At 35.1% G+C, this 10,303-nt stretch overlaps 1 protein-coding gene across 1 annotated transcript in view; it reads left to right on the forward strand.

The window, feature by feature from the left end:
• LOC149415671 (transmembrane protein 151A-like) overlaps positions 1-9,882 on the forward strand; it is a 263,160-nt gene extending 253,278 nt beyond the window's left edge. The window contains exons 2-3 of the mRNA XM_089642410.1: positions 1,715-1,863; positions 9,840-9,882. Of these exons, the coding sequence (XP_089498536.1) occupies positions 1,715-1,863; positions 9,840-9,882 (192 nt within the window). The remainder of the gene's footprint in view (positions 1-1,714; positions 1,864-9,839) is intronic.
• The last annotated feature ends 421 nt before the right edge of the window (positions 9,883-10,303 follow it).

The raw sequence follows: 10,303 nt of genomic DNA on the forward strand, positions 1-10,303 counted from the left end.
GTTCTAAATTTATGTATTATATACAAATGTAAATAATTTGGTAGACACTGTAACGTATGTATAGAAATAATAAATATAAAAAAACAATCTTTGTGTTAAGTGATAAATTAAAGATATCCACTGACTCGCTACACATCTTTCCCTCCATAAGTATTCTGGACAATAAGGAATACATATGGTAGTTAGTACCATAATTTCTGCACTTAAAAGAATCCTAACTTTTAGTATTACGTAGTGGAATCGAAAGTTTATCAATGCAAGCAATTCCGGACCATCAAATTAATCATTTAGCTTTTAACATAGAAATATATGAAAATTCTTTTTCGGACAATTTAGTGGCAGAAGAAGTCCAGAAAACACGAAGGAGACTTAACTTATTATCTCTCGACGAGAATGAGATTCGGGTTTGAATTAAAGTCAATACAATGTACTTTGTTTTACAGTAAAGAGAATAAGTTAGTAGAATTCAGAAATGCTCGATAAAGACATTACACGATCAAATTAATTTAAACGTATGTGTTGTAAAATATGACGTGTGTGATTAACGAAGAAATGGAGTAAGGAGAATGTATGACGTGGAAGTCAATAGTAGAATAAGTAGAGAACGCCTGAAGAAAACATGATCAAGTGAAATAAATATTTAAAAAACCAAAAACTTGAAATCGCAACCTCTCAACTTAACTCCAAATCATTTGTTTAGCCCCAAGTAACGCCAGGAACACGTCTGCTAGCTTATTTACCTAATAGAAACAAAACGATACATTGTTAACAGTGATGAATGGATTAATGTATATTCAATATTTCTTTCTGGGTACCTTCAATACTTTTCCTTGTAATGTCTTATTTGTGGCAGGTAGATTAAGTAATTACCGGGTGACGCGCGTAGGGTATAAGTGTTTGTGTACGTGTGTATGTGTGAGTGTGTTTGCGGGTATGAGAAGTGGTGATTTGTGAAGGGGTATGTATGTACATTGACAGTTTATATCATTGACTCAATGCTCCTTTTAAATGTGGGCAGTGAATTCGAAAAATGTCGATGTTAGAATTTAGGCAAATATTATTGAAGGTGTTAAGTACACGGTTAATTCGAGAATTTGCTGCTGCATTTGTTTTGTAATTACAAAATGCTGCGTGTGGAATAGTGCAGTATGGCTACCTATAAAATGCGTACCTATCAAAGGTTTGCTAATATGAATTACTGTTCGGTCCAGTATACGTTATTGAAACGCATTACCTAGTAACCTAAAACTTCTAGTAACCAACAAAAAAACATTTTAAAAAGCTTTTAAACGCTATTTCCTCCGCAGTTTTATTAATTAGTGACACATTCTTTCTTTGGAACTCTCTAACTTCTGTGTTTATTTCTTTTAATGTATTTTTGAAATATTTTACACTTAACTGTGTCAAGTCTGTTTGGTCTGTTTTAAAATCTATGTACACTGTTTATTGAACTCCCTTTTAAATTAGTTTTTTGTGTAAAAATAAGATTATTTTATTTTATTAATGTTGTCTTTCCCGAAATGAGTTATTTTAAACTCTCTGGGAATTATATAATACAAATATTATTGTTACTATTTTGTAATGTATTGTTTAAAATTTTGTGTAGAATTCAAACACATACAAATAAAAATTGTATCGGAGAAATAACCACACTTTTATCAGGACACAAACTTTTTAAATAAATATTTTAAAATGATTTTTGTCTTTCTTTCAGCGGCCCCGTCAGCAGTCCCTGGGAGGCGTTCTACGTCGCGAGGGTAACTGGAGATGCCTGGTCCTCAGTGCGCTGCTGGTCGGCTGTCTCGCCGCGGCTGCGTGGTGCCGCCTGGCCCAGGTGCAAAGGGTCGTCATCAACTTCTCCGTGTGAGTACTTACAGCATACAATTTGCTAACCCTCTCCATTAGCAGTTTGTTTTGCATGTCGTTTAATTCTACCATTATTTGCTAAAAGTTGGCAGAACCCAAATTTGGCAAATTCCCATACAAAATTTATCCCATTTTTCTCGTCTTCCCTTTCCTTTACCTACCAATTAGTTTTAAGACAAAATGAAACTCCTATCCATCCATATATATAAATATAGATCTTTGTATTATTTATTTATTTATTTATTTATTTATTTAGACGCCGTAAAAGGCTTTTACAATATACATGAGTTATGTTTACAGTGGTTCACAGGAGCGAAACAGTATTATGTTAAACAGAATAATTACTGAGAAATTATGTTGAAAATTAAACAAGAATAACATCTGGTATACATAGGTACAATAGCATTTTTATTTTCAATCCGTACAGTAGTTTAGTATTGAGGTTATTGTTACCTTCAATATTGGATTTGGTTGAATTTGCTGAGAACTAAGAGTTAGCTCTATTGAAACAGGGCTGTCAGTAAGACATCTCATAACAATTTTGGGAAAAATTATAGTTTTGATTAAGTATATAAAATTATTAGATAACACTCTTCTGTCTGATATCTGATGTAAGTGCATAGTTTAGGTTCTGTGATAACTTATGAATAGAATGGTATTATGCCTAATAACTTTGATAATTACGACAGAGGTATGTTATTATAGCCTTCTTATAACTATATTCCGTGCAGTTGAACACATCTACTACTTCTGAGAAAGCATTGCCAACTGCATGCAATCTAGGTATAAGCGAGTTTCTAAATGACTCAGTCCTGATATTGTTATTGAAATTAAAAAGAATTTTGGATCGAGTGGTTCTAGTGGGTATATGGAAGGTAATTAGGCTTAATATATCAGGGCTGTCTATAATACCATTGACAATTTTAAAAATAAAAGTCAAATCGGAAATAAGTCTTCTATCTGAGAGTTTAAGTAAGTTTAATTCTTTCATCAAGTGATTGTAATTTATTGATTCTATAGGTAGACCGAGTTTATAATTAATGTATCTTAGGAATTTATGCTGAATTTTTTCAATAGAGTCGGAGTGGATAAATATACTTAATTATATACTTAAGCTGTTTTTTTCTTACAAATAAATACATAAAAATGACAATTTTTATATTCCGTGGGATACAGATTTGACCTTGAGCCGGGAGGTGGCGTTTTGAGACATTGATAGGCAAACCTGTGTAATTTTTCTGTCTCTTGATTGCATGGCGTAATGAGATTGTGTAAGCAGAATACAAGAGCAAGCTCCGGCTTATCTTTCTGTCTCACTTACTCCCATAATTACATACATGGTATGCAAAAAAGGGAGATAAACAAATATTTAACACAGTTGTCATTAATTTGTCACGTGAGAACCACAGTGATTACTACAACTTTTTTCTAAGTTTAACAGCTCGGCCATAGAACGATTTGCCGGCCTCCGTGTTTCTTCCATCATATAACATGGGTCTTTTCAAGCCATATGTGATAATAAAATAAAAAAATTAGCCTACGAATTTTTTTATAGAATTGGTCACATTCTTGAAAAACTGGGTGCGCCATCCCCTTTCAAGGTACCACGAGTTACCAAACGTCCTGTAATAATGTCTCTTCCATTTCCGTTTCCAAAAAAGATTTTTGTTTTTATTTATACATTCAGAATACAAAGCGATATCTCGCATCGGTTCAACGAACAATATTGTATAGATTGATCACTCAAAGGAACATAACATGTAAATGTGGTTCATTGAATCTTAAGAGTAACAAAAGCAGTGAATTCTTCATCGGAAATGGGCGCTCTCTTTGTTATTTGAAACTCGAGTTGGTATCGAGATTAAATCAGTGTGAATATTAGATTTCAAAGGTATTTTTAAATCGAAAATTATTTTCTATTTCGAACCTTGAGGAATCCCAGTCAACATTTCAATTCTATTTTCCAATAATTTTAACCGTCAAACTTAAATGCCAGGGTATCTATTCCCCAGTCTCGATCGCTCGTAATTTCCGCCGAAAGTACACACACTGGTAGAGTTTGTTATTCTTGAGTCTCACCGAAAGTACATACTACACGCTATACGTCAAAATTCATTCGACTTAAACAACGAGTGGGTCGAAGCAGTAGAGATCGGCAAAACTGTCAAAATCTCATTGCATCCTGGTGAATTGGCTTATACAAAAAAAAGATCGTTTCCCGCGCGCTTTTCGAAGTTGGTATCGGATTCGTTTAGTTCTGCAAAGTTGTTTTAACCATTTTTCTGGCATTTCGATATGTATCCACCACCGCCATTCATTTCAGAAAAAGTGCGGTAGCAAATAAAAACGTTGACAGAACGACGCGGAAACGGTTTGTTTTTGACATTTCAAATTAACTCTATAGAAACCTCAAAGACATCAGAAACATAGACAATATTCACAGGGTTGCCAACACAGTCATCTCTTCAACCGTGCGACACTCAAGAATGTATAAATAATATAAAACTTATGACAAAAGTCGTAGAGATTTTCGTTCGTAGATGGCGCATAGCTAGTAATTCGTGGTAGAGACTATAGAATAGATACCCAGTACGTTTTCATTGCAAAATAAATATTAAAAGATTCAATTTCTTTGTTCAATTTGGAAGGCGGTTTGCCTCTACCATTGGTGTTTCCCTACTTTTGGTGATTTAGCAGGAGTGCCCGGGTTCATCAGTTGAGGTATGTTCAGGTTGTGCCAGATCGGGAGAGGCTGGTTTGGGGAGAACCTTTGAGCTCTCCAACTGGTATCTCGACCCATCGCCTTACGCAGCAGTGGGAGGGATACATTCATATGTCCGTCACTCCTGGACGCGTTGATCCCTAGATTCCTACCCAACCCTAAATACATTTTACCTTCCCAGAACTTCCTCTCCTTCCTATCTTTAAAAAAGACCCTTCACACAGCATCCCAAAAGATGACCTAGACCCTGAGAAAAATTATTCTCCTCAGGGCCTCCTGTACGGGGTTAAAATAAATAAATATCATTAAAAGAGTCACACTTTGATATGTTAGATTGCGCCTCACAAATTTGCATCAGATATTGTCACATACTTGTTAAAATCTGTCTCGATTCAAATGATGTCAGAAGCAAGCCGGACTTTTTAGATCTCTTTTTTATTTATTTTATGTGAATACCGCACAAGAGTCTCAACTGCTACTAACCGTCTAGAGCCGGTGAGACCATGGCAACCCCAAATGTTGTGTGTTGTGAGGCTGAAGGTAGGCCTCTTCTGTGTTACATATTAAACATATCAACAAAAACACAAGTGTTTTTAATGAGAAGCGAACCTCCATCTATCTCAACGGCAAGCCAATCCTTGTCGTGATACGAAAGAAGCCTACACAAGCCGATCAGCCTTACAAACTGACTGGAGGCTTCTGGACTCCACACGAGGACGCTGCTCACATTCCACGTCAGTAATATTAAAAAAATACATTATATCGATGTTTATTCAACTCCGTATCTAATTTGAGTGCAGAGCTAATGCGTTTCTTCCTCAAGCGTCCCGACTTTTTCTATCACTCAAACCACTTTCTAAGCACTTCTAGCACTAACAAGAACCAATGTTGAGTAAAATCGGTTGTTGTGTCCACAAACAAAGTAACATCAATCATATATGCTGTATGGTGGACGAGATATTCAAAACTTTTTTTCTGCGAAATTTTCTCGCACGTATGTACTTGTAATTTCGTGTTATTTCTACGTGGAAAGATGTGGAGTATATTAGATATATATAAAAATAAAACATATTATGTTCCACGCATGAAAGTTACAAAATACATTACTGAAGTTTCAACGCCAAACAACGCGTTCCAGGTTTATCACTTTCAAACATTGTAATATTGTTTGAGCTATAGTTAATTCAGAATAATTCAGGAAAGTGGTAATATCATATTGTTCAACAATGTTTTGAATTGATGAACTTTATTCATTAAGCTTTATTTTATTTTCAATGTTTTATTTTTCATGAGATTTAGTTATGCCTCTTTTAAATATTTGCTGACTTCTGCAGTTCTTTAATTTATAAGCTACCTCTATTACTTTTCTTGAATTAAGGAGGCTTTTATTTTTAATTAAACTTCACCACATTTCTCTTCTGAAATTGTGCCCCTTGCCCAATTGCCAAAGAGACATACTTAGATATGGGATTGTGACAGTAATGTCAAGCACTATTTTCTCGCTAAGTCACCTTTTTACTACACTTTCTTACCGACAAGGTATTTCCGTATTGTCGGTGAAGATTGCGCAAGTTTGTCGTGTATTGCCTATTATAGTCGAAGTATTACCGTCTTGACGGTGAGTTCGCCCGGCTACCAAATTTACGAAAAATATTGCTGGGCCAAATCCAATTCCTTCATTCGGGCTCTGTTTTATAATAAGTACATCTTTGTTCGCCACCTGCAAGCTACCAAAACTGTCATCATTTTGGATGTGATAAATACTGAACAAAAAAAATTGTGATTTGTTTTATACATTTATTTTATAAGATTTAAGGATAAGGACGCCCGAAGTAGATTTTACCCACTATCGCTGCGATAGAGTGATAAATTAGGAATTGACAAAAATTCAATTCGGGAGGCGGGTTTGGATACCGCAGTCCTGGGAACCATTTATAGAATAACCTACATCTGCTTAAGGTCACCCCTAGAGTTTCACTATGTTTAGTGTTTTAGCAGGGTTGCCCAGGTTCATCGGGTGAGGTGTGTTCTAGATGCGCCTGCCCACCTACTGCGTGACATGCCAGATCGGGAGAGGCTAGTTTTGGTCGACCCTTTGACCTGTCCAACTGGTCTCTCGACACATCGCCTTGCGCAGCGGCGGGAGGGATGTATCCATACGTCCGTCATTCCTGGAAACACTGATCCCTAGATTCCTACCCACCTCTCATACTTTTTTCCTTCACAGAACTTCTTCTCCTTCCTTTTCTTAAAAAAGACCCCTACACGCCATCACCAAAGATAACATAAGCCCTGAAAGAAATTGTCTCAGGGCCTCTTATGTGGGGTTAATGTACAAAAAAGACACGGAATCCAATGAAAGTTAAAAAAATGTAGTTTTTTAACAGTAACATCATGGATTTAACTATACAACATGAAGTGAACGGAGAACATGTCGGAGGCGCCCGAGAAAGACATGGCACGATTAAATGAATCAAATACGTAGGTACTTGTGATAAAATGAGGCGTACGTGATGAACGGAGAAAGGGGTGTAAGGAGATTGTATGATGTGGAAGTGAATGGTAGATGTAGTCAAGGACGTCCGAGAAAGACATGTCAGTTCAAGACAAATTAAAACATACATAAAGTTAACTTTTTAAATTCTTAACGGTAATATTATTTCCATCTTAAAAATGCAACCAGTTTTCGGGTACACTATTATTCTCAAACTCAAAACTTTATTCCAAACCATTCATGATCCCGAACAACGCTGGGTACACGTCAGCAAGTTATATATAAATTTCATCACTACTGTATTTTTCGTTGGTAATCTGAGTTGTACGTAACTTAAAAATAACTTATTGCGATCACGAAGCATTTTGAGGTTGTACATTTCGGGGCCACTTTATGCTTCAATAAAATTTTCTCGGAAAGCGATATGTTTTGATTCCTTACAAAAGCAAAGAGTTACCAAATTTGAAGTGTTTTAGAGAAAAATCATATTCAAATCTTCCTCATGATTTTTTTTCCAATGTGACTTTACGTGGGACAAAGACGTCATGTACCAGTGGGTCTATGATTTTCTCTTTTTTTTTACAAGCACCACTAAGAGGCCCTAAGGAAAAAATTCTTCACGCCTTAAGTAATATTTGGGGATTCTGTGTTGAGGGTCTTTTATTTTGTATGTTTTTATTTAGTTATAAAAAAATACACTTTTATATCTAGTATAAACTTTTTAACTTATTTTTATTACATTGGGGACACTTAAAAATACATCTAAAACTTATTCTTTATAGTTTCTTTAACATCTGTCGGTAATTCATTATAACTCTTAAATCCTTTAAAATAGAAATTATTTTGGGTTCTCTACAGTATCTCGTGTGGTAGCCATGTATTGTGAAATTAAAATAAATTTTTGGGGGAAGTAACGAAAGAGAAAAGTTCTGGGAAGGAAAAAGATATATACGAAAGATATATACTCGGTGTACGGGAGTGACGGACGTATGGATCCATCTCACCCACAGCATTGCACGGCAATGGGTCCACCGAGAGTCCGGCTGGAGAGATCATAGGGTCTTCCTAAACAAGTTTCTCTTGATTTGACCCGCCACGCAGTAGATAGGCACTACAATTATTGTACCACACAACGACGGTTTAATGAAACAAATGACAATTCTACAAAATAGAGCAATGAGAACCATATTAAAGAAAAATAGATACACAAAAATTAAGAACAGAGTTAAATATCTTGTCGTTTAAACAAATTATTTAATTTAATACCATATTTTTAATCTACAAGATAATCAATGGCCATACGTTTAGTGAATTACTAAGAAAAATTGATAAACTACAGAACAAACACACACATAAGACGAGGAAAAGAAATGAATTGAGACTCCCCTTCAGGAAAAAAACACAGAGTCAAAAGTCATTGATGTACGGAGCGTTGAAGATATTTGGAGAGCTACCAGAAGAAATAAAATCATAAGAAAACATAAAAACTTTTAAAATTAAATTACGAAAATATGTGATTGATTCATTTTAAATGTGTTACTATAATTATATGTATATGTATATAAGGATTATATTAGGACATAGATAACTATATACCTACTTAAAATACCGCAATAAAACGCGTTCGGCGCCAAGACCTAGACAAAACTCACCCCATGAACCCGGGCACCCCTGCTGTATCACCAAACGTAACGAACTACTTGGGGTGACGTATGGCAGGGTTGTTATTTATCCAATAAATGGCAACGGTATCGTACTCCTCATACGCCTTCGAAATTGAAATTAATTGGGATATTTTGTGAGGCTGAATGAAGCAGAGAAAGAAAGGAGATGGGAAAGAGAGAGAATGAAAAGTACCTGGCCATTTAGATATGATCATCAAATACGGCTAAAGCCATTTAAAGCAAAAAATCTATTTTTTTATTTTAATATATGGAGGACAATTTACTAAAATCAACATTTGACAATAATTAAAGACATGTAGGAACGCTGATATAAAAGTAAAAATAATATTTCCCCACCTTCCGCTTGTTCTTCCCCCTTCCCTTCTGCTCTACCTTAAGTATCTTGACATATCTTAGTTTTGGATGCCATAGTCTCATTGAGTCCAAACGGTTGGGACTCTTGTCCACGGAGAAAAATTATATTTCCACTTTATTAAGAATATCTTCAAATTGTTCGTAATCTGGTTAAAATTATTTTATCTGGTTAATATTACCAAGAATTCGGAACATACATACAAATAATAATATTATTGCTTTTTGTCATTATACATTATCAAGGCAAATTCATGTGCATTAACACGTGGAACACAGGAAACGGCCTGCAATCCCGTTTTAGCCGGATTACTAATAATTTAAAGAGATTTTAAATAAATGAACAAAATTCATTTTACTCCGTGTACGGTATTCACATTAATAAAATATATATTAAAAATCTCCCAAATAATGGCTAAAAGCTGATTATTATGTTTGGGAGAGTTAGAAATCAGATCAAATTACTAAACTTTTCTTGAGTCATCTAAACTAAATTTTTGATTCTGAATACCACCAGGGTGATACTAGAAACATAACGTACAGTGCCTAAAGTATCGTGTGCCTCCTTAATTAAGTTCTACAAAATTACCCTTTAAGTTCCAGTTACCCCGTTTTAATTAACTTAATTCTTAATTAGACGATAATTATAACCCTTTACCTTTAGAAAATATTTCATAATGTTATAACCCCATAATTAACACTGTTTTGATTACAACTGCAGCTCGGATTTCCACCGCGTCCCCATGGTAACGTCAGTTAGGTAAGACCCTGTTTTCTCTGCTAAGCCGCCAGCTTTAAAGCTTTGCCGCCCTTTTTATCACCTAATTTTTCTCGAGCACAACCTTTGAAACTCAAGACCAAAATAACCACAACTTTCCGGTGACCCACCCTACCCGACATAATAAGCCCCGGTGTCGGGAATGGATACACAGGATCAGCAGAAAAGACGTGGAATTTAATAATGCTATCTATTTTTTATTAAATTTGGATTTCGCTAATAATTTAAAAATACCTTTAAGCCAAACATCGGATGTAAAACTTTTCTGATTGTTTAAAAATTGTAAAATGTCCAAAAATTTGTTAGCAACAAATTGAATCCAATCATATTATGAACTAAAAGTTGACTGAATGCTGTAGAAATGATATCCATGAGGCGTATATTTGGTAAAAGCATGTATCATTGTG

The sequence above is a fragment of the Hesperophylax consimilis genome, chromosome 18, assembly GCF_061612785.1.
Source record: "Hesperophylax consimilis isolate HC1 chromosome 18, BYU_Hcon_1.0, whole genome shotgun sequence".
NCBI classification, from domain to species: Eukaryota; Metazoa; Arthropoda; class Insecta; order Trichoptera; family Limnephilidae; genus Hesperophylax; species Hesperophylax consimilis.